General features: G+C 47.9%; 1 protein-coding gene across 6 annotated transcripts in view; it reads left to right on the plus strand.

Annotated features, from left to right (window-relative positions):
• The window catches only part of COL6A3 (collagen type VI alpha 3 chain), an 82586-nt gene that overhangs the window by 36921 nt on the left and 20997 nt on the right, over window positions 1–24668 (plus strand). For all 6 annotated transcript variants that reach the window (XM_057744216.1, XM_057744219.1, XM_057744220.1 and 3 more), the window contains 27 exons: window positions 937–1551; window positions 3168–3767; window positions 4407–4744; window positions 5884–5962; window positions 6964–7109; window positions 8466–8558; window positions 9055–9108; window positions 10107–10178; window positions 10995–11021; window positions 11112–11156; window positions 11276–11329; window positions 11808–11870; window positions 12482–12547; window positions 12955–13008; window positions 15169–15204; window positions 15817–15879; window positions 16373–16435; window positions 17732–17794; window positions 18643–18705; window positions 20183–20233; window positions 20430–20465; window positions 20942–21004; window positions 22048–22110; window positions 23366–23398; window positions 23483–23519; window positions 23623–23634; window positions 23731–24224. In XM_057744216.1, coding sequence (XP_057600199.1) covers window positions 937–1551; window positions 3168–3767; window positions 4407–4744; window positions 5884–5962; window positions 6964–7109; window positions 8466–8558; window positions 9055–9108; window positions 10107–10178; window positions 10995–11021; window positions 11112–11156; window positions 11276–11329; window positions 11808–11870; window positions 12482–12547; window positions 12955–13008; window positions 15169–15204; window positions 15817–15879; window positions 16373–16435; window positions 17732–17794; window positions 18643–18705; window positions 20183–20233; window positions 20430–20465; window positions 20942–21004; window positions 22048–22110; window positions 23366–23398; window positions 23483–23519; window positions 23623–23634; window positions 23731–24224 — 3383 coding nt within the window. The remainder of the gene's footprint in view (window positions 1–936; window positions 1552–3167; window positions 3768–4406; window positions 4745–5883; window positions 5963–6963; window positions 7110–8465; window positions 8559–9054; window positions 9109–10106; window positions 10179–10994; window positions 11022–11111; window positions 11157–11275; window positions 11330–11807; window positions 11871–12481; window positions 12548–12954; window positions 13009–15168; window positions 15205–15816; window positions 15880–16372; window positions 16436–17731; window positions 17795–18642; window positions 18706–20182; window positions 20234–20429; window positions 20466–20941; window positions 21005–22047; window positions 22111–23365; window positions 23399–23482; window positions 23520–23622; window positions 23635–23730; window positions 24225–24668) is intronic.

Below are 24668 nucleotides of genomic sequence, written 5' to 3' on the forward strand. Positions count from 1 at the left end.
TTTTTTTTTAGGTCAGTGTTCAGATATGATTAGAGCATGGCTGTCTCTGATGTTGATTTTCTGTGAAATTGTTTATGTTCTACTGGAGAATCCAAGGCCTGGCTGTGTGTGCCGGGCCAGCTTTTCTCTTTTTCTAGATAAATGGTTCAATTCCATGACCTGCTCAGCTTTTGCATAAGTAGCCAGTGATGTGAAAGATTGAATTTGTTAAGAGGCAAGATATGAGGTATTTAATAAATGGCATCCAAAAGTACCTAGAATTCTAATTAATAGGAAGCCAAGGTTTATCTTTCCTAGGATTTTTGATTAATTTTATAGTTAAAAATGGATTCATGCAAAGGAAATAGGGACATAATAGTGAAAATAAAAACTTTGAACAAATGCTAGAGATATGTGAGAAAAAAAATACTGTGAATCAAACACTGGGGGCAATGGTGTGACCCGCTGGGAGAGAGTTGGTATTCTCCGGGCTGTCACTAGCTAAGTGGTGGCCTTGGGTGAAGTGAGGACTTTTGTCCTCAGCTGTCTTTCTTTTCTTGCACAACAAAGATGTTGGTCCTGATGATCTCAATCCCTTCGGGTAGTAACAGTTCATGATTCATAGAGTATGGTAACCCAGGATTCGTTTCTAAGTGCTCCTTACATTTTTGAAATGAGTTGTAACCCAGACCCCACAGCCAAAATTAAAATTGAGTAAACTCAGAAAGAGAAAGTTTTGGAAAACTTAAAATATTTCAAGAAGCAGAAATTGTTTTGATGCAAAAGGCCCAATTCGTAATGTTTGATTAAAAAATGCCCAAGAGAGAAACACATGCACATGGGCTTATAATTTTCATGTTAATTAATATTATGGTGCAATATAGTGCAAAGTTCAGAAATGAAACCAGATGCGAGCCACGCTTGTGCTGAGTTTTTTTGTTTACTTTCCATCCGCAGCTGTGGAGAGTGATGCTTCGGACATCGTCTTCCTAATCGACAGCTCTGACAGCGTGAAGCCGGATGGCACTGCGCACATCCGGGACTTTGTCAGCAAGATCGTGCGGAGACTCAACATTGGCCCCAGTAAAGTGAGAATTGGGGTCGCGCAGTTCAGCAATGATGTCTTTCCAGAATTTTACCTGAAGACCTATAAATCCCAAGCCAGCGTGCTAGATGCCATACGTCGCCTGAGGTTCAAAGGGGGTTCTCCACTGAACACCGGCAAAGCTCTGGAATTCGTGGCAAGGAATTTCTTTGTCAAGTCTGCTGGGAGCCGGATAGAAGACGGGGTGCCCCAACACCTGGTTCTGTTTCTGGGTGGAAAATCCCAAGACGATGTCTCCAGGTATTCCCAGGTGATAAGCTCCTCAGGGATTGTGAGTCTAGGGGTAGGAGACCGAAACATCGATAGAAAGGAGCTGCAGACCATCACCACCGACCCCAAACTGGTCTTCACGGTGCGGGAGTTCAGAGACCTCCCCAACATAGAAGAAAGGGTCATGAACTCCTTTGGACCCTCAGGGGTCACCCCTGCACCTCCGGGAGTGGAAACACCCTCTCCCCCACGGCCAGGTATGAGCTGTGGGACCCGGGACTACAGAGTGGGACACCAGTTATTTTTTAATTGAAAAAAAGCAATTAGCATTAATTTTAATAATTTTCTTCTCTTAGGGTGGTGGCTGCAGATACTATTAGAAATTAAATACAGGAAAAGTAATTCAGTTGAAATTATAGGAGGAATAGAAGGAAACACGTCTGAGAAAACATACAGTCATTGATTCTTCCATGAGTTTCCATGAGGCTCATTATAGCCCAATTGAAAGGTTCTGTACAAGTGCATTGAGGGTTAACCACAGACTCACTGGCTCTCTGAATAAAATGGCATCACTGAAGTTGTTCAATCCATGCCCCTCCAAACATGACTGGAAGTCAGCCTTTGTCCTAGGTGGGGTGCCCCCGATGGTCCAGCCAACATTCCTTCCTTGGACTGGTGTGGTCAGGAATTTAGAGCTGTCCACCTATAGTTTTGCCCTCTTGCTCCTGGGTCTGACCTTTGGGGTTGCCAAGAGCAAATTGAGTCCCTCCACCAACCTGGGTCTTTCTTGGCTCCTCCCCCAGGTGACAGCCCCTCAGGCATCTGGGGCAAATGATTAGGGCTGGTTTTCCATGGGACATCTGCCTTCCACTCTGCTCTTTCACATCCTCCTTCTGTGTTGGTGGTGGCACATCTCACACTGCTCCGGATTCCCCTTCTCTCTACTCCAGTCTTGATCTCTTGATTGGAATTAGGGAATTATCTACAAATGCCATTGAATCGCAGCCTCCAACAAAGTTCTTGGCATGCTGGCAGGTGATCTCCATAGGTGCATGGAGCCTGCTTCCCATTTTCCAATCCGTTTCTCCCAGCCCTCCCTTTCCCTGCCTCTAGCACATCTCTCCCAACTCCTTCCAGACACTATCATTTTTATTTATTTATTTATTATTTAAAATATTCATTTATTATTTATTTGTTTATTTATTTTTGGCTGCGTTGGGTCTTTGTTGCTGCCCATGGGCTTTCTGTAGTTGTGGCAAGTGGGGGCTGCTCTTCGTTGTGGTGACTGGGCTTCTCATTACAGTGGCTTCTCTTGTTGTGGAGCATGGGTTCTAGGCACGTGGGCTTCAGTAGTTGTGGCACTCAGGCTCAGTAGTTGTGGCTCAAGGGCTGTAGAGCATAGGCTAAGTAGTTGCTGTGCATGGGCTTTGCGGCATGTGGGATCTTCCTGTGCAAGGGCTCAAACCTGTGTCTCCTGCATTGGCAGGCGGGCTCTTAACCACTAAGCCACCAGGAAAGTCCCTATCATTTATTTTTGACCAGGAGGACAGTGTTTAGTGGCAGTTCCTAAACCCCTGATACCATGGACTATTGAATCCATGGCATAATCCCATTTTGCACGGGATAACTGGGACTCCGCTGAGTTCTCACATCTCCTTTCCTTTCATTTAGATCATTTATCATTTACCTTCTTGGTTTTGGCATGATATTTTGAGGACTGTGAATTCGGGAACTAGAGAGGCATGGAATAGGGTTCAGGTGTTCACTGTGAATGAATTATAGGAATGCCTTATTTTAATTATTTTACATTTTGTGTTTTTGTTCTGGATATAGAAACCAAATTTCTCCTTTTTTTCATTGTAATCATCTTTAGAGAAAAAGAAAGCAGATATCGTGTTCCTGTTGGATGGTTCCATCAATTTCCGGAGGGACAGTTTCCAGGAAGTGCTCCGTTTCGTGTCTGAAATCGTGGACACGGTTTATGAAGGTGGCGATTCCATCCAAGTGGGAGTGGTCCAGTACAACTCTGACCCCACTGACGAATTCTTCCTGAAGGACTTTTCCACCAAGCAGCAGATTATCGACGCCATCAACAAGGTGGTCTACAAAGGGGGGAGGCATGCGAACACCAAGGTGGGCCTGGAGCACCTGCGGCTGAATCACTTCGTGCCAGATGCGGGCAGCCGCCTGGATCAGAGGGTCCCGCAGATCGCCTTTGTGATCACGGGAGGAAAGTCGGCGGAGGATGCTCAGGAGGCGAGCCTGGCACTTACCCAGAGAGGCGTCAAAGTGTTCGCAGTGGGAGTGAGGAACATTGACTCAGAGGAGGTTGGGAAGATAGCGTCCAACAGTGCCACGGCGTTCCGCGTGGGGAACGTCCAGGAGCTGTCGGAATTGAGCGAGCAGGTTTTGGAAACTCTACATGATGCGATGCATGAAACCTTATGTCCGGGTGTGACTGATGTTTCCAAAGGTAATGCCCTTTAGCTGCATGGTTTCAATCTTGTCCTGTTGATGTTGGCGAGTGATCTGGTTACCCAGATCCCCAGCGCTGGCCTCTGGGCTCCTGTAGCATCTGGTGTGTCAGGCATTGACTTACATGCACGTGGGTTGAGTCCTAGGTGTCACCTACCACTGTGATCAGATGTGTTTCCAGGATAGGAGTCTGCCTTTTCTTGCTCTTACCAGATTTATCCCCACCCCCACTCTTTAATCCCCTAAATAATTTAGACTGATTGATGCCTGTTTCTGTTTGTACGTTTATTAGATCAAGTCTTTGAGATCAGAGTCTTTGAGTTCTCAAGTGTACTTAATCTAAAGTACAAACTTGAGATGCATTTAGATAGACACTGACTGTATACCATACCAAAGTTGATTAATATCAGCAAAGCAAACCTACTAAAATGGCCAAAAATTTTGGCTCCTAAGAGTCAGCATGAGCTCTCCCAGTGAGAGAGGAAGATCTAATTGCTTCTCAGAGCTCATACACTGAAGGTCGAATTTTGCCCTTGAGCGAGTGTGGTGTCCTGGTCCACACGCTGGGCTGTGCCTGTAGGTTGAGCATATCTCGACATCTCGACTCTGAGCTCATGACCTTCTTTTCCCTTTGTAGCCTGTAACCTGGATGTGATTCTGGGCTTTGATGGTTCAAGAGATCAGAATGTATTTGTGGCTCAGAGGGGCTTGGAGTCCAAGGTGGATATCATCCTGAATAGAATCAGCCAGATACAAAGAATCAGCTGCAGTGGCAGCCAGCTGCCCACGGTGCGGGTGTCCGTGGTGGGCAACACGCCCTCAGGCCCCGTGGAGGCCTTTGACTTTGCCGAGTACCAGCCAGAGTTGTTTGAGAAGTTCCAGAACATGCGCACGCAGCACCCCTATGTCCTCACCGCAGACACGCTGAAGCTCTACCAGAACAAGTTCCGGCAGGCCTTGCCGGACAGCGTGAAGGTGAGGACAGCTGCCTCATTTCTGCTTCCTGTGCCATCTCTGGGTTTTACTGGTCAGGGGCATACCTTAATGCTCAGAAGCCCCCTAACAGTTCTTCTATAGATGCTCTTCATGTTTAATGGAGCTGGTGGTGTCTGTATGTAAGAGTCCTTTATTATCAGCTCAGTGAAATGGAATATCTTCTTTGTTTTACTAGTTTTACTAAAGCTCTAAAAAAATCTTGGAAATTGGTAATTAAGCTTGAATGAGTTGAATTTGTAACTAATTTATGTTTAATCATAGTCCTGCCTGTTAAATACATTATGTTCTCTATTTGTATATATTTTTATCTCTCTTTCTCTCTGTTTGTGTACACACACACACACACACACACACACACACACGTCAGTTCGTTAGGGCTGCCATAACAAAGTTCCACAGGTTGAATGGCTTAAACAACAGAAATTTATTCTCTCACAGTCCTGGAGGCTGCAAGTCTAAGATCAGAGTGGCATCAGGGTTGGTTTTTTGAAGGTCTCTCAACTTGGCTTGGACATGGCATCTTCTGCTTCTGTCTCTGTGTGGTTTTTCCCTCTGTGTGTGTCTGTGTCCTAATTGCCTCTTCTTAGAAGGACAACAGTCGTATTGGATGAAGGCCCACTCTAATGACCTCATTTAACTTAATTGCCTCTTTGAAAGCCCTACTGCCAAACATAGTCACGCTCTGAGGCACTGAGGGTTAGGGCTTCAAAATATGAATTTTGGAGCCTATAGCAGGTGTGCGTGCATGTGCGCGCACTCACATGCATGCACGCACACACACACACATGCACACATGCACAACCACACGCATGTACGCATGCAGATGCACGCGCACGCACGCACATGCACACATGATTTCTAGAAACTACATCCCCTAAATAAGAGCATAAGATAGACTTTTTATTTCCACTGGTGCTTGTGCTTTTTCATAAATCAAGCCCTACACTATTATACCTCATTTATTGCACAGTGTCAAGGAACTATGAACATGGGGCGATTGTTTACCCCAGTTTCCTCTGCTGTAAGGCAGAGGCTTTGAACTGGCTAATCCTTCTCACAAGGGTCTATGATGTTTCTTTTTCATTTTGGCTGGGGCTTGACGTATCTTTTATCTTCAGGTGGTTATTCATTTTACTGATGGGGTGGATGGAGACCTGGATGATTTACAAAGAGCATCAGAGGGACTCCGACAAGAAGGTGGGTGTTGGTGCTTTCTGAATGGGGAGAAGTAAATGTGGGTGAGGCAGGCACACTGCGGGGCTGGAGAGGAATGACTTCACTAAGGGATCCTCTGGAGGAGTGGCTTCTCTTGGAGGACACCTCCTCCAGCATCTTGGCCCTCTGCTGACTGCCTGGGGCTACGGGGTGGGGCAGCAAGGATCCCATACTTACAAGGGCAGCTCTATTACCAAGTCCTGGCACAGACCCCATGGGGTCTCAGGCTTATTCATGTGGTAGAATATCTAGAACGCATGGTGCTTTTGCAAAAGAGCATGAAGTTTTGATTCATTTGGCTGCATCACATAAACTAGGAATTGATTTTAAAGCAAAAAATCTTGCTGTATTTTCCATTTGTAGTTATCACAGCTCAAAAATACGACAATGTTAAGAAAAGACACATTTTAACATAAGATAATGAAAACATACTTTCCAAATTTAAGGTGACTTATTAGCAATGGCATGTTACCGGATATAGTATCTGACTGTTCATTTATTATGGAATAAATAAATGACTATCAAAAAAGTGGACGCCAACACCAGAGGTTTAAGAAGAATTTGCAGAAGATAATTTATCATAGAAATGTTCTATTTATTAGCTTGCTTTCCCAGAACAATGGAGAGGAGATCGCTATCATCTGATTTTGGAGATGTGGGATTTCAATTCTGCCCACAGCATACCCGTGTTATGTAGGACCAGAGCTTGAGAATTTATGTATAAATAAACTTCATGGTGTCATTTCCTAGAGTTACATTAATCCATTTACTTATTGGCAAACTGGAAACAATTGCTCAGAGGAGTCTAAAGTTCTAGTATTTCAACTCTTCAGAGCCCCTAGCTAGTGTGATTAAACATGTTTCAGTTAAAGGCCAAATTTTATACTGAAGTTTTCTTTAAAAAATAAAAGAGAGTCAAGAGGAAAAGCGTTGTGGCTCTTGACTGCCTAGGTGAGCCTTCTTAAGTGTACCTATCCCCCCAGGTGTCCGAGCTCTGATCCTGGTGGGCCTTGAACGTGTCGCCAACTTGGAGCAGCTGATGCAGCTGGAGTTCGGGCGAGGATTCATGTACAACCGGCCCCTGAGGCTGAACTTGCTGGACTTAGACTACGAACTAGCAGAGCAACTTGTGAGTGTTTTGTGTATCTACACGCAAATGGGTTTAGATACCACAGTTTTGGACATCTCAAGATAACACAGTCCATTATGAACAGGCAAATGGAGGAGGGACCTCTGGGTGGGCCATTTAATTCATGTAATTCACTTGGGAGCTACTTCGTTGCCATAACATGAGTCCTGGAGATGGAGCTATCTGAGGACTGGAAAGACAGCCATCTGGGAAATGGGTCTCTAGGCAGCTGAGGCTGTCACCTTAGAGTTTCCTCTGTTCTCTTTAATGAGACTTCTTTTCTTTCATTTATAAGATTGCTGAGAAGCTATAACATTGACATTGACCCTCCCCTCCGCAAACAGGAAACAGGGAGAACAAGAATATACAGGAAAAGAAAGGTCATTTCTGGGTGGAAAAGGGCTTCTGTTGCCTTCTCCTCTGATTTCCTTTGGAGCAAATGAAGGCACCCCACGAGGCTTCCTAAGCCTCCTGAGTTCAGCCTCTCGGCTGGTGGGTTTAACTCCTGGACTTGGGGGTGAGGCTGGGGGCTTTTGCGAGGTGTGGGGGCTGAGTGTTCAACTCAGATGTTCTTTGGCCGAGGCAGCGGTGAAATATGGGGTGAACTGACTCTACCTGTCCCTTCCCTCCTGCCTTCTTCCCAGGGCTGGTATTAGGGCTTTTTTATTGGGTGGAAGGAAGTTGAGTCAATTGACAAACCTGGGACATGGGAGAAGTGAAAACTCTAGGAAATTCACTGCAAGAAAATGCATTGACCGTCATGAGGTTAGCAGGTGGAAATGCATCCTGGGCGTGCACTTCCCCACATAAGGCCAGGGACTGGGATGGGAGGGAATGTCCAGGGTGTCTGATGGGTGTGGGAGGCATTGGTGACCGGAGGTGTGGGTACTCGTGGTTCAGAGGCAGGGACCCCGTCTCACGGCTGCTCCCAGGGTCCCTCCAGGTTGGCGTCATGTTCCGTGACTCTGCCCGGGGTTCTGGGCAAGGACACATGGTCTCTGCTCTGAAATCACCTTCCATCCTGCCTGTGTGCAATGGTTTGTTAAGCTTTGCTTTTTGGAGCATAAAAATAGGTAAGTTATACTTAACATCTGAAGCTTGAGAATCTATGTTGGAAACTTCTAGAAATAAGGCCCAGCCTGAGGTGACATTATGAATAAGATGTATTATCTTTGGTGGCTCTTCAGACTCCATTTGTGACACCCATCGCCCACTGATGGATGGCTTGCCTTTGAGGGAATGCATGCGAGGGTGACTTCATCTCTCACTGTGAATTCCACATTCCTCAGACGGCATTTTTATGCTTTTTTTCCCAGGCAGTTATTGAGATTTGAACTTTGTTTTCTGTCCTGGTAGGACAACATTGCCGAGAAAGCCTGCTGTGGGGTTCCCTGCAAATGCTCTGGACAAAGGGGAGACCGAGGGCCCATTGGCAGCATCGGGCCAAAGGTATGGTGGTCTTATCCTTTTCTTACACCTGAGACTAGACTTCAGAGCTGTCATTACTTTGGGAAATTTCCCCACCATCACGGCGGGGAGATGGAGGAGGAACTAGCTGTGCTGTGGAACGGGATCTGAGGTGCAGACCCTGTCCCCGTGTCTGCTGGCTCCTCCTTTCCATTGGGTTCTGTTATGCATTGGTTCTTCATTTTATAAAATTATGTTAAGACCAGTGGCATCACTGACGGGTGGCCTCACTAGGATGGTCAGCAGGGATTCTTCGCATTTGCCTCTAAGTTATAGGAAATGCACAGGGTTTCTTGGTAGATCAAGAGCCTTAAAGAGTGTGATAGAATAATTGAACTGAAATAATGAGTAGGAAACCGTCGTGTTCCAGGGACACATAAGGCACCACTCTACCGAATGAAGGGGGTAAAGAGATGCTGAAATACCAAACAAAGAAAACCACAGCATTTAACCAGAGAGCAAATTTACTTTGTTCTAGGGTATTCCTGGAGAAGATGGCTATCGAGGTTATCCTGGTGATGAGGGTGGACCCGTAAGTAACAGTTGTTTTACTCCTTACATCTTTATTCGCTCCTTGTTCTTTACATGTTGGGGTGGGGTTCCTCATCTGTTCCATTTCCAGCCTTTTCCATCAGGAAAAAATTAATTTCTAACTTTCTTAACAACTTGACTCAGATTTCTACACTATGGAAGCTGGTCTGAGGATCTGAGGATGACACACATGGGTGTGAAGTGCAGGTGTTCACTAGTTCCATCTCAGGAGGTGGACTAAATTGCTTCTGAGACAGAGGACCACTGAGGATGGCAAACCCAGTGTCTACCAAATTCAGACATCCAGGCAGAGATGAGAGAGAGCTGGAGCTGGGGCGCAGGGGAAACCTAGTCAGGATTTCAGGGGTGACGCCCTTTGAGGGGAGCCTCCCAGAGGCAGGTTGCTGATTTGGGTTATCAGTCACCAAGGGTTCCAGTTAAGGGTGGGTAGAGCCTGCAGCAGGGCCTTCGGGAGGTAGAATCCTGCACAGATGTGGTTTGAGAGGTTTTGAGACACTAGAACAAGGCTTAGCTCTGAGATGGGATAGAGGGCCCCATGGGGAGGAGTTGAAGCCACCAAGGTCCCATCCAGCAGTGCCGGGTATCAGGGCTGGGCCCGGACCCTATTGGAGATCTGGGAAGCAGGGACTACGTTGAGGAGCAGCCAGCCTGAGGATTCTCCACGGGGCCCGGCACCCACCTAGACCCAGTACCCTGAGGCCCGCACATCCTCTGCCCACCAGGAGATGCCCTCTGTGTTGCAGACCCTCCCAGACCCCACTCCCTCCGGTGGGGGGGAACTGCAGGTTCAAGGCCCAGTGCAGAGGTTGGCCTGTGGGGGGCAGGGGTGGGGCTGGGGATGCTGGAGGCCCCGCCTGGCACATCTGCCCCCAGCCAGCGGATTGCTTCTTGATACATGCCCATCGCAGGGCTCCCTACTCAGTGGAGTTACATGACAAGAAGCTTCAACCTGCAAAATGCCTTTGTTTCTCCTGACAGGGTGAGCGCGGCCCGCCTGGCGTGAACGGAACTCAAGGTTTCCAGGGCTGCCCTGGGCAGAGAGGAGTAAAGGTACAGTGTGGGTGACCCCGGGTGTGGGGAGGGGGCCGCCGCACTGGCCCCAGAGGGGAGAGGCTGGTGAGTGACGTGTGCAGAAGAGCGACTCTTTCTCCAAGTGCCTCCTAGGGAGGAAGATGCCCGCCCCGGCTTCTCTGCTCAGCGTTGGGCAGTCAGTGGCCTCCCACGGGAGGCAGCCCAGGGTCTAGCGGGGTCAGGAGCACAGGCCACGCCGGGAAGGGAGCCTGAGGTTGGAGAAACAGTTTCCTATGGCAACGTGAAGCAGCCTGGACACATCGCTGAGGACAGACAGAATGTGGGCTAGGGCGGAGAGAAGGCTGGTGCCTGGTGGCTTGAGCCCCTGGACCCTGGGAGGAGTGAGGGAAGTGGTGGTGGAGAGAGAGAGGGAGACAGAGAGGGAGAGACAGAGGACTCATACTGGAAGGTTGTGTGTGTGAAATATTTGGAGTCATGGGCTGATGAACTTTCTTCTCCATTTGCTGCAGTTTGAGGGCAGGTGTTAGAAGGACAGGCCACCACACTGCAATGTTATAAAGGGGCCTTCTCAGAGCCCCTGTCTCTGGCCTTCAGGGCAGACCCTTCCTGCCCAGAGAGCCAAGGCCACACAAGTGCTCAGGTCCAGGCAAGTTAGCTTTGTGATCCCTTCATGATGGAGAGAGAGCTAGCCAAACAGATGAATCTCTAACACTGAATTTTCAGAAACTGGCTTTCAAGCCAGGGACGGGGAGGCGGCAGCCCTTAGCCTATTCTAACCTATTCTATTCAGCCTGCGGGAAGGGGCTAATATTTCCCCTTTCCTTTCCCTTTTAGGGCTCTCGTGGATTCCCAGGAGAGAAGGTACTTAATCTTGCTTTTCTTTTTATATTTAAAACTTCCCCAGGGTTTTGCCAGATTTTACACTCACCTGTGTGTCTTGTCCTCTCACAGGGTGAATTAGGAGAAATCGGACTGGACGGTCTTGATGGCGAAGATGTAAGTGATTTTACACTCTAAGTCCAAACTGCTTTTGGTCCTGAAGATTCCAGTGACTAATATGTCAGTGTGTGGGAGAACTAGTGCCAAGAATGACATTTTATCATTGTCTTTGGCAGGGAGACAAAGGATTGCCTGGTATTTCTGGAGACAAAGGGAGTCCAGGAAGAAGGGTATGTATATTGCTATAGTGTTACTGTCATGGAGAAACTATGAACGTTTCACTTAGGGGTTATTTCCTTTACTTGTGTATGTTAAGACTGCTTCTTCCAGGCAGCCTTCCCTGACCTCCTCTTGGGGTGCATCCTTGGTGTCTCCTATGTCCCCTGTCAGCTATGATATATTTACGTTATATTTTCCTGTTTGAAGAATATGTCCCATTGGGCAGGGACCGAGTGTGGTTTATGTGTGTGTGTGTGTGTTTTGTTGAAATAAATCTGCAGCGCCTGGCACAGAGTGGGTCCCCAATAAATACTTGTGGGGTGCCAGAAATATTTGGAAATAATTTTACCTTCATGGCAAATAAGTAAATGGTAAATGCTGAAACGTTGTTTATTTAAGATTTGTGATTGGAAGAACGCAATTTTAAGGGTGAGATAAAAATATGAAACTGTATCTCATTCTCAGTGTCTGCTTGTGTTTTTTATTTAGGGTGACAAAGGACCCAAAGGAGACAAAGGAGAAAGAGGGGATGTTGGGATCAGAGGTGACCCGGTAAGGGGAATTCCTCATCACTGACTTGAGACTTGAATCTGGGGAAGGGGTTTGTGGGGAGAAGTGGGTTGAAAGGAAGAATTTTACTCTTGATATTGCTTTAAAGGGTGTTGGCAAAATATGTAGTTTGTCTTTTTCTTAGAATTTTGGGATGACTGGAGACGTCTTTGCTCTCTCACTGCAAAGATGAGTCTTTGCCAAGCCTTTTATACGAAGACCCAAGAAATTTCCCTAAAATGTGGTCTCAAGACTCTTTAAGTTTGTTTCAGGAAAAGGGAAGAGTTTGCAGCTTTTCTTGTTTTGTGGGTCTATAAAACCTGTCAACAAGTGACCATCACTGGGCCAGCCTCTTTGGGTCCAGACCAGGGTGAGGCAAGAGTGAGCCTGGTCACTGTCCCCTCCACCCCCCCAGGGAGGAAGAGCCATCACCCCCCTGTTTGGGGCTCAGAGTGATTAGCAGGCTCTGTCAGGGTGGGATGGGCATTATCTGGATGGGACGTGGCTGAAGTGACTGGCGTTCAGACCATCACTAATATTTTCCTGGCCACTGACCCAGCCCTAGTGCCTTTCCCTGCACATGTGGCTTATTCCCTGACCTGTGCTCTTTTCAGGGTAACTCAGGACAGGACAGCCAGCAGAGAGGACCCAAAGGAGAAATCGGAGACATCGGCCCCATGGTACGGTGTTCTGCGTTCGTAGACTTTCCTTGTGCTGAGGGCCCGAGAAACTGTACTCACGCTGGTTCACTCTTTACGGCTGTGGATGTACAAGGTCAAGGCTGGGAGCAGAGAGTCCTGGGAAGCCAGTGTGCGCACCCATGAAGAGGTCTCCATGGGGAACAGAGACAGCCTCTCCCAAGAGGGGCCTCCTCTTGGCAGAGCTTGTGCCCCATAAATATTTCCAGAAAGGCTTGTCAAGCCACAGCCTTGTGGGGGACAGAGTGCACCTGTGTCTAAGGCACCCCCAGAGTGTGCGACCAGCCCTCTGTGTATCCATCCTTTTCCCCGGTGTCTCGTGTGATACTTGAGTTCCACATTCTTCTTTGCAGATGAGAATCTTACATCAATTTTCTTTCCCACACCAGGGTCTCCCTGGGAGAGATGGGGTGTCTGGCGGGCCTGGAGAAGCCGGGAAGAGTGTGAGTGCCTCTTGGGGTTTGGGGGGGCTCTGCGGTGATATTTACTTAACTCTGCCAGACACTCTTTGGGGCAGAGCTACTCAGCAAGTTTTTATTTAGGGAATTTAAGATGATTTCGGAAACCACTATCACCATGTGTTGCTGCTTCTGCAGACCTTTCATCCTTATCATTTACTCTGGGCTCCCCCGAGCCTGCTTCCCTCCCCTTCCAAAAACAGACTGAACAGACACTTTTTAAAGTAATATCTTTGCTACTTTTGAATATTTGGCCAGGCTTTATCCCACTGAATGTTTAAAAAATCCAAACAGAAACACAAATACGGAGGGAGTGAGGGGATGAGGGGCGGGGAGGCTGATGGGGTGTATATTTGCTTTGTCTGATAATTGTTTATTTTTCTTGTGCTGCTGTAACTCAAGCAGTGAAACCAGAATCAGTTTTCTAGTGAAGTGCATCTCGCCATTGCTTTTTCAAGACATTGCAGAAATGCCTGTTGCAGACCGCTCACTGCATGGCTCGTCTTTGAGTCTTGCTGAAGAATTGCTGAAGCCAAAGGGAGATGAATGATCTTTGGGAAGCTGTTTGAATGCTTCCAGAGCGCAGGGGTACACAGAGCTTGGACCTCCTAGCTGGGAGAAGATGGTCCGGAAGTTTGTAAATTCTCAGGGCACTGGTGGGTGCCTGAGACGTGTGTCTGCTCAGCATCTGGCTGGGGATGGGGGCACAAGATCGGGGGCTCCTCAGCCTCTTCCTCCTGGCAGTCACACGGTGAGGGATCTGCAGCTGGATGATCAGAGGGCTTGTGCTGACGAGGGCTCTTGAAACAAACCACTCTCGCCCATAGGCAAATGATACGCTACGGGCATAACCTTGCTTTTAAAATTCCGAAGAAAACTTAACCTTTGAAAATGCTATCTTAAAAGTTTTAAGAATAATGCTGTTGATCTCTACAGTGAAAAAAAAAGTGAGGAGATACTCTGTTGTTACAATGTGCTGTACAACTTAGCCCATGAGCAGAGCCAAAACCTGTTTCCAGGAAGAGACAAAATACAGTCAAGCATACAATTTGTGTTAACTCTACGCACAGGGTAGAAACCTGGGTTTGAATTCAATGCAGTCAGGCTTGGACTGTCTTCCCGTAGGACCTCGCTAAGCCAGATTAAAGCCATCCCTCCCCTGGGCTGCCTCACTGCTCACGTGGCCCAAACACACCTGTGGTCATACTCTGGGATGTCCCCTTTGCGAGGGGCCAGCAGATTGCTACTCTGTGGAGGAGGGGCCTGGCTGCACCCCTCCCCCTCTCGTCCATGTGTCATCCCTGCAAGGAGGCTAAGGTCTTTCAATAAAGAAGCTGCCATTATAGTGAATCATGGCAGAATGGTGGCCCCAGAAGATCACTGGGCTGGTCCACTGGAGGCAGAGAAGGTGGTTCTCGGGTTGATGCAGCAGATGGGCCAAGACTGTAACAGGCTGGTTTGTCATAGGCTCCAGAATTCAAGCCCTAACCTTGCAAAGATATACCCAGGATGGAATCCCATCCCAAAGCTTTCCACCGAAGAGGAAGCAATCATGAGATGGGAATTAATGGGTTACTTATGAGCGAGCCCATGTTTATTTGAACTAAGGTTCACTTCTGGAGCATCGGGGAAGATGCTGCCAAGTCATGAGCCCAAACCAAGCACAGCCAGGCTTTTAGGTTCATGTACACGCACTCTGGATACTTTACTTAACCGACTGTGTGTTATATTTGGCTGGGACAGTGTGGAGAGTCTGGGACTCCTTTCCATTATAATTAACATCTTACCTCTCCCTCCAGTTAGGAGAATGGGAGAAAAACAGACAGGTCGACATTCCTGTTTTACATTCCGTACTTGAAACTGGCTGGGGCCGTGCAGCCCGAGGAGTCCTTATTTTGGTTGGCAGGTCTGAAGTCATCCTCAAAACTTCCATTTGGATGATTGATGAGGGCAGCGTGGAAGAAAAACTTTGCCAAGGGGAGGGCAGGAGAAAAGGTGTCTCTTCATGAGGGTTTCCTCTGGGCTGGACAGGCACAGCATCTGGGGTCCAGTGGGTGTCTTGAAGGTGCCGGTTAAGTCCCAGAGAGCCCAGCCTCCCTCAGCCTCCCTGCCTCCTTTTCACAGTTTGTGTGACTTCTTCCTCAGGGTGGCTTTGGCCGAAGGGGACCAGCAGGAGCTAAGGTAAGCCTCTAAGTCACTGCCTCTTTGCTGTCATCGTAGTGAGAGTCACCGTGTGCTCTCGGGAGATGGTCCCCCATCCCGCCCACAAATTAAAAATTACTCTCTCCTTCGCCATCAAGGCTTGTAGCTCCAACAGCAGCTACCTTCTTTTCTACCATCTCCTTAAATTTAGACTTTTCTACAAAGACTTGCGAAAATGAGGATGACAGTGAAAATGCTTATCAAAATGAAAGTGACAGTGGGGATGGGGAGAAGGGAAGGGAGAAAATGGAAGAGGCAGTGTCCTGGGCACCTCTCACGCGCAATGTGCCCCCTTATCTGGTCATCAGCTACTCACACGTCTTGATGGCTCTGTCCTCTCACCTGTGCAAGGTAGGTTTGGGTCCAAAATAGCTTCATGTCATGAAGTCATCTTGAGGAAAAGGTGAGGCAAGGGTGAGAATCGATCCTAGGAGAGCAAAGTGGCTCCATGCGCTAAATGTTTCTCCCTGGAGTTACCGTGCTATCACTTCTGACCCCTGGTACAGCTGTGATTGTCTCCCTGCACCCTCGTCCAGATGTGACTGTAGAACAGATGGCTGACCCCTCCCTGCATCTTCTCTTGTTTCAAAGGGCAACAAGGGCGGTCCCGGCCAGCCAGGCTCTGTGGGAGAACAGGGGACCAGAGGTGCACAGGTCAGTACCCCCGGTGTGGTTGCGTGCCTGGGGACATGTTCCCAGATGCTCTACCGTTTTTTTTTCAATTGAGGTGACAGTCAACGTTACAAAATTGAACACAAAATTAATCTCTTAAAGTGGCATTGAGTACATCCTCAGTGTTTCACGACAGTCATCTCTGTCTAGTTTCAGAACATTTTCATTGTCCCCCGAGGAGACCCTGCACCCATTGAGCAGTCATGCCCCCTCCCTCTGGCTCCTGGCAACCACTAAGTTCTTTTCTGTCTTTTGCATATTCTGGACCTTTCATACGAATGGAATCATTTAATCGGTAGCCTTTTGCATCTGGCTTCTTTCACTTAGTGTCATGTTTTTGAGGTTTATCCGTGTTGTAGCTGTGTCAGTGCTTTGTTCCTTTCCCTGCGGAATAATATCCCGTCGTGTGGATATCTGTGTTGGTCACAGCGCATCACCTCCACACAGCACTCAGGTCGGCATTTTCCTTCTTCAGGGTCCTGCTGGTCCCACCGGTCCTCCAGGCCTGATTGGTGAACAAGGCATTCCTGGACCTCGGGTAAGTCCTTCTTGATGCCAGCCTTCTCTCTAGCTAAATGGATAGCACGTTGTCCCAGTGGGCTGAGAGTTACATGTTTCATGGAGGGTGGGACAGTAGACAGACCCCTCAGCCCGACTTTTTGGCAACACAGACCTGGGACCAACCTCAGTCCTCACAGCAACTGGCTCGTTCACCCCGAGGAAGTTAGGGGACGTTTTTCTTGGTGCTCTAGGGGCTAAGTGCCAATGCTGCTTCTTCCAGACGCAGGCCAGAGGGGTGGTGAGCAAAGGGAGGATGGGCCTCATTGCAGAAGTCTTAGGGTGGATCTGCAGGAAATGAGGTTCTCATAATCTATCAAAATTCTCAGATTATGCTGTATTGTTTCCTATTTGGTCCCTGGAAATTGCCCCTGTGGTTTGGTATTTACAGAAGGAGTTCCCCATCCTCAAGTTCGACATGGAAGATGTTCCTTAAACTTGCTTTCCCTGCAAATAGCAGCATCTATCTTGGCTGTTAGTGATGTTGAACAGAAACATGGGGCAGCTGAGCTGGGACTGGGTGCCGTGGGAATCCATACTCTGGGGTCCCTTGGGTCTGCTGTGATATTGAGGGGGCCATCCTATGATTTGTTACAGAAATTAGTAATGACTAATAATCTGCCAGTGAACTGGCCCGAGGCTACATAAATGCCTAAAAATGTTTTACAGTGGAAGCAGGAACTTTGTGAGAGCCATTATTTGCTTGGAAAGTCCTTCCCAAGTTTGAAATCTGATAAACACCTATTTTTAAAGTTTTTGTGTTAAACGTTTATTTAAGCTCTGATTAGTTAAGAATTTAAGATGGTGCAGGGGTGAGGTAGAGCTCTTCAAATAGTTAACAGTGCAAATAGCTGCCCCATCTGGGTCATTGCTGGGCTCCGTAGGCTGCACTGCATTTTAAGAGATTTGTCCCTTTGTTGAGTGTGTATAGGTTTCCACACCTGTAAAGTCAAGTGTTGGTTGTGGAGGTGTGGAGTGTGGGGGGAGGTAAAGCCATATAAATCTGGATATCTGTCTCCTAGTTGGTAACTTAGGAGGTGAACGTTAATTAGTGAGACGTGTGCACACCTGTGAAAACTGTCACACTCATATTTTGATTTGCACAAGCCATCTCCATGCACGTTTGTGCTGGGGTCTCCAGGGCCGAGAGTGGCAGAGAGCTACAGGATCTGACCTCCATGCAGGGGTGGGGTGGGGGCTTGTGGGGGGCGGGATTTGGACACTTTGGCTTGGAGGGTGAACGTCTCACTGCTTCTCTCCTCTCCTTGTGCTCCAGGGAAGCGGGGGGACCGCAGGTGCTCCTGGAGAACGTGGCAGAACCGGGCCCCTGGGAAGAAAGGTTTGTCTGGACAGAGGTGGTGCATGTTTCCTGAGGCCAGGGCCAGGCCAGACCCCGTGTCACCACTCCCTTGTTTGTCAGTCTGTCTAGCCGCTTGATGCGTGCATCCCTTCTCCTCTCCTCTGATCTTTTCCACCAGGCCTCCCCTGTTGACAGCAGCTCGGCCAGTGGAATCACTGTCCCTGCCTCGAGGGCACAGACGGGCTGTGCGCAGTGGGTTGGCATGCATTCTTGTAGCCAGAACCACCAGGCCCTGCTGAACTGCCCAATCTTTTAGAGCCCAGGCTTGTGAGGAGAGTTCAGTGTCCTCAGGGCCCTTGGAGCACATCAGTGGCACTAGGACCACTTCTGGACTGCACTGAACTGGTGGTGTGCACAGCAGTCGCACTGGCCACATGCAACTAACCCATGGGCCCCAGAGCCCGGCTGCTTTGGGTAACAACAGCTTGTTTTAGGCAAGCTGCCTTTCGATGAGCCTTGAGAATGACGATTTGTTATAACCAGCCTGAGAGGCAGCATTTTCTCAGGGAGAGCAGTGTGTCATGTGACTCCAGCCTCTCTGCCCCCCATGGGACCACTGGGCTTCACTGCTGACACCAGGCCTTCCTTCTTCCTGTCTCTGTCTCCTTCCCATGCCCCAATGATGAAAAAACACAAGGCTTCCTGGATTCTCTCCCAGGAGGCCACACAAGAACAGTGCAATTTAAAAAATCATTAACATCAGAATCTGAAAGGTGAAGTTAGCAGCTTGAGGCAACCCTACCAATGACATCAAGTGCAGGGCTTGGAGTCACCTTTTCAACTGTCCCAGCCCCACAGGCGTTCTCAGCCCTGTTTCTCGTCTCTAGGGTGATCCTGGAGAACCAGGCCCTAAGGGAAGCATCGGGAACCGGGGCCCTCGTGGGGAGACGGTAAGATGACCATGTGTGCGGGCCTGGCTGCTCGGACTCTGCTGGGATGCTTGGGAAGCAGGGAGATGGGGCCTTGTGCTGGGCTGGTCTTTGTCATTGCCACTTGGTTTGGCTCCACATAGAGACAACTTGACAGCTGCTTCTTATATTACTGGGGATGTGATTGAAAATAGGGAAACCTGCTGCTTATAAGTTTCAAAATACTTTTTATTTCACTGGAGGGGGAATGAATAAAGGTATTTTTTCTTGATTTTTTTCTGAGAAGTGAATGTGGTGGTGATTTACTGACCCTTGAACTACATTCACTTCAGGTCTTGCAAATGCTTTTTGAGCCCGACTAGTTGGAGCTTTTCTGCAAAGAAATAAATGTCCGTTTTTTAAAACGGAATGGACTTTGCTAAAATCTCAATTCAGATTGAAACAATTTGTTCTGAATGAGACATCCCAGCAATAGAAATTCTTACTTTGAGAATTCATTTTAGAAGGTTATTTAAAAACACTCTAACTGCTCACTTAGAATAATGTTGCAACATGCATTTCTATTCAGGAAAAAGAAATCTCCAGTACGTTGGGAATTTTGCTAAAATGAATCATTATGCCTAAAAACTACATCAGTGGACCAGGTTGATCTGACTCGTAATCCCAAAGCTCGAAAATACTTTTCTTGTGTTTGTAATTTCTCTAGAGCAAATTGATGTTTAAAAATCTACTGCTATTACTTAGTCTTAGAAGCAGAGGGGAAAAAAACATCAGACTTTAAAATCTACTCAAACCATTGAAATCTCTTCCCGATTCTGTTTCTATAAATTTGGGGCAACAGCTCTTTCGCTATTTAAAACTGTAAATTAACTAAGGAGCATGTTCTGTGCATGTTTTAGAGATATTAATGTATATTTCATGCAAATTCTTCTGATTCTCTTGAAATTATCAACAGTGTCCAGCTGGGAAAGCCCCCCCCCACCCCCCGACCCCCGGAGAGAGTGATAGGGACAGATGTCCAAGCACAGGGAAGAGAGTTTGGGGAAGGAAGGCAATCTAGAACCATGACCTGGAAGGCAGGCAAGGGGCACTGGGGAGTGGGGAATAAGGGCTGAGTTGGAGGACTCAGGAGCCTGTAAGATTGAATCCTGTGTTCTTGCTTTGAAGTCGAATCAAAGACTCATAGATGTGTAGATCACAGTGGCCTTCAAGAGTCCTATCAACTCTACGATTCCCTGGTTCCATGAGTCTTTGATTTTACATCCAAACAGCATCTTTACCAATAGCTCGTAGTAGTTCTTCAGTCCACGAAGCTCACACACCTACAGGTCTTGTTTGCACTGGAGGGTGGGTTGAAACTAGGAACTCTTCCTTGAGCTGTACCTTGATCTGGGAACATTCCAGGGACTCAAAGTCCCACTGCTGTGGGGTTTAGACAAAGAAGGTCGTGGTGTGCCCGACATGGGCACCTGCAGTAATGATGTCTTTCCACTCTTAGGGAGACGACGGGCGAGATGGAGTTGGCAGTGAAGGACTCAGAGGCAAGAAAGTACGTGTGGGCTGAGGATTCTTGATCTTCTGACATGTTGTATTTTTAAAGAATTCTCTCTCAAAGTTGAATTGTAATATAGTGAATTTTTTCTCTTGGTGAAGCTACAGATATATTTTTTTCTGCTCAAGAATAATTTATGTTCGATAACTTTAAGTTGGGACCAAATGTTAAGTCATTTATTGATCTTTTATAGGGAGAAAGAGGATTCCCTGGATACCCAGGTCCAAAGGTAAATATCCCCCTAGTGGGTAAACAGCATCACTGTTTTAGGATGAGTCTGATGTGACCATGGACTGAAGGTCACCATATCTTGAGTCTAGTTTTGGGTCAGACACTAACCAAATGACCCTGGGAAAGGCCCACTCTCTCCAAGTCACTCCCTCATCAGTCAGATGGAGATGACAATATGCCCTTGTCATGGTGCTCGTGAAGATTAAATGAAGTTGCACTTCAATAAGATACTTTATAAACCTTAATATGCTAATATAATCTGTATGATGTTATCATTCATGTAAGTTCTAAGTCTAAGTTTAATAAGCTTAGACTGAGTCTGCAAATGCCAGCTGCACTGGTAACTCAGTGGAAAAGTCAAGCAAAGTCAGTCATTTGGCTGCCCTGGGAAGTGCGGTCAAGAGGCCCCCAGGGGCCCCCAGCTAGACCCGCCTCTCCAGAGTTTAATGTGCCGCTTCCTGGCTCTCTTCCCAGGGCAATCCTGGTGAGCCGGGGACAGACGGAGCACTGGGACCCAAAGGCATCAGAGGTCGAAGGGTGAGTTTTCCAGCACCTCGGCTGCAGGTGGAGAACGAGACCCGTCCTGGCAGTGGTCTGAACACTGAAGAATCCGTCGCTTCTTTGAAAATTACCCTTCTTCACTTGCAACCTGGCCGGAGATGGTGTGGGGTGGAAGTAAAGGAATCCTAAGCCTTAGGTGGATGTCCTCAGGACCCCCTGCAGTTGTGTCTGTGCTGTCTCCTTTGGTCATGCTCCCCTTGGAGGGCGGTCTGGAGGGCCCCCTCCTCTGATACATCTTGAGGGTCACTAGCCCACGGTCTGCGCTTCACATGGTGCTGGGGAACTCAAGTCTCACAATGAATGACACCAAAAGTCTGTGCAGGCACATTTGGTCATGCCCACCAGGTGGTGAGGAGACAGGATTTTATTAGCTGCATGAAGTGCTTACCAGGGTTAGAGGCTCAGGGGCAAGCCGGGCTGAGACTGTGTCTGCTCTTGCCTCCCCGCCATGATAAGACTCCTCTTTCTTAAGCTGCTTTTCATTCTGGATTATCCTCCTTAGTGGATATTTACTCATCTTCTTAAGATTGCACTGAGTCTTCATTTAGCAGCTTGTGGCCTAGAAACAGGTAAAGGCTTCTAACAGTTATTTTTAGCTTAAAATATAGTTAAATTCATCGTAATTATCCTGTTAATTTTCTCAGTGAGGACATTCAAACTAGATCATTTATTAAATGGTAGAGTTTTAAAACACTGGGTTTGTTCTCACACTGAAGTGTGAGCGAATGAATTGTCAGTTTCTTATGCATCCATAGTGGCCTTATTAAAGGTTCTCAGGCAAACATCCATCTCACCTTGACCTGCCAGGGAACAGAGTTGTGGGAGATGCACATCAGTTTTGTTAGGGCCACTTGAACCTATATTTGAATTTTGGAGACACTTAAGGTCTCTTAAAGTGAGAGATTCCTCGTGGTGATGGGGGACATTGGACGAGATCACCTCCACCAGCCCTTCCAACTGCAGGAGCTGAGAATTCTCCATCTTCTGCCACAACTGAGCAATGTTTGTTCTGCTCCTAGGGAAATTCAGGACCTCCAGGGATAGCTGGACAGAAGGGAGACCCTGGTTACCCAGGACCATCTGTAAGTACCTACCCACTTCCAATCAAGCTACCCGAGGGCTGGGTGCTTTACACATGGTCCTTGAAAACTTTCCGCTGTCTCCTTCCCTCACAAAAGAGCTGTTATTTATTTATTTATTTTTTTGCTGTTATTGTTTGTTTGTTTTTTAACCACTTCCCTTCTGATACTACATGGAGAAAAGAGCTTTTGAGTTTTAGAGTACCAAGAAAGTTTTAAAGCAAGTTTCATGTGGAACTCTGTAATCTAAGGTGTATTGTAATTTGCCTTTACAATTTCCTGGTGTAGGTTTGTTTGAAGTTTGTGTAGAGAACAAACAAAAGAGAATACATTTGGATACCTCGTGATTGCATCTAGTTGAAGGAGTATAGTGTAGACCTTGGTTTGGGGAAGATTTCCTGTGGTCTATAAAATCCCCGAGGGAGCTATTGATTGGTGGTTGAAACCCCACTAGTGACCTGGAGCCAGGAGGGCACCCTTCTCCAGACTTTTTACACCCTTCATTGTGAATGTCTTTGTTTCCTTGCTTGGATTTCTTTCTGTACTGTCTCCTGACATTGAAATTGATGAGTTTCACTGAAGAATGGAAAAGATAACTCAGGAAGTGGAAAAAAATCATCCCTAGAAGAAAAGGTTAAAGGGTTGGACTGGTCGAACCCAGGAGAAGAAGGCAGAGTCAGGTGTTTAATCTGGGGAGGAGCCATTAACGGGAGATGGTTAGTCCAGCTGCAGTGGGAAGCCGGATGGAAAGATGCTGGCCAGCCCACGAGATGACAGTTGACCCTCACCGGCCACACATTGGGATGAGATGCCGAGGGCAGCTGTGGGTGTATCCCTGGGGTGGAATCCAGCTGGGATGCTAAGACCTGGAGCCTCAGGGTAGCTAAGTGACTCCTGGGTGTCCCTCCTGCGACAGGATGTAGGAAGCCAGAAGGAGAAAGGCAGCTCTTCTTTTGGGAGAAGCGGCGTTTGGACTCAAGCTCCAATGTGTGACTTACGTTGGTTTGCGACGAGCATCCTGGTTTCCAGGGCCAGGAGCTATTTACCTTACAGGGGAAACGCCCCTGTCCTCAGAGTCTCTCCTTTGCTCTTTGAGCAGTTAAGTCAAATTTATAGAGAGAGCCTATAAACCATCAAGGCCAGCCAGGGCCAGTGTCACTTCCTCTGTTGTGCATTTGTCGCCCCCGGGCCGTGCCTTTTGGGAAGCTCCACACCTCACACGTGTGCGAGACCTCAGACTCCTGTCCTTGTTTTGCAGGGTTACAAAGGCAGCAGAGGAGACTCGATGGACGTAAGTTGCATGTGTGCTGCGCGAGCCCTTGCCCTGTGAGCCTTCTATCTGCTCTGTTACATCTTCTCTCCTTTCCTTTTCCAGCAATGTGCCCTGGTCCAGAGCATCAAAGATAAATGTCGTAAGTATACGATTTTCTGCCGTCTGTGCTGCATCTTTATTCTTAACTGTGAAATTTGCACCCGGTGGACCTAGTTTTCACTCTCCTCTTTGCTTTTTTCTAGCTTGCTGCTATGGTAAGTCATTTTGGTAACTGGACTTCCTTCTGAGGAAAGCAGAAGATCCCTTTTCCAGTAAGTAGTTTGTCTGTGAAAACTCCCCACTTCCCACAGGGCCCCTGGAGTGCCCGGTCTTCCCGACGGAGCTGGCTTTTGCCTTGGACACCTCTGAGGGGGTGACCCAGGACACGTTCAGCCGGATGAGGGATGTGGTCCTGAAGATCGTGGACGACCTGACCATCGCCGAGAGCAACTGCCCGCGGGGGGCCCGTGTGGCCGTGGTCACCTACAACAACGAGGTCACCACGGAGATCCGCTTTGCTGACTCCAAGAAGAAGTCTGTCCTCCAGGACAAGATCAAGAACCTCCAGGTGGCTCTGACGTCCAAGCAGCAGAGTCTGGAAACTGCCATGTCCTTTGTGGCCAGAAACACGTTTAAGCGGGTGCGGAATGGATTCCTGATGCGGAAGGTGGCCGTTTTCTTCAGCAATAAACCCACGAGGGCGTCCCCGCAGCTCAGGGAGGCCGTGCTCAAGCTCTCAGATGCCGGGATCACACCCTTGTTCCTCACGAGCCAGGAGGACGGGCAGCTGGTCAACGCCCTGCAGGTCTGTGCTCTGGGCGTCTCGGGCTCTGAGAAGGTGCTCGAGTGCACCTGTGCCCTGCCTGATGGATTCGTGCCCTGTTGTTTCTCAAAGCTTCTAGATGAGGCTGGTCTCGCTTGTGAGATTTCCAGAACAGCCTGACGGCTCTGGCACTAGGTGGACATCCAAATGCCCGCGACTTATTCCCAAAAGATCCCTCCTCGCATCTTGGAGGAGACTCAGGCTGGCCCTGGAGGCCTACAGTCTCCTAGGGAGGTTCTTCAGACACCAGTGAGCCCAGCACCCAAGCTGCATCCCTGTTCGAGCATTTCTCAGCCAGGCTGGCATCTAACAATTAAGTCATTTAAGCAAAGGACAAGGAAGCCCATAGGTTCAGCCTGTGAAGCAGCTAAGTGCTTCCTTGTTTGATTAAATAATTTATATAATTGTTAAAATAATATATAATAA

This window comes from Hippopotamus amphibius, chromosome 8 (genome assembly GCF_030028045.1).
Source record: "Hippopotamus amphibius kiboko isolate mHipAmp2 chromosome 8, mHipAmp2.hap2, whole genome shotgun sequence".
NCBI classification, from domain to species: domain Eukaryota; kingdom Metazoa; phylum Chordata; class Mammalia; order Artiodactyla; family Hippopotamidae; genus Hippopotamus; species Hippopotamus amphibius.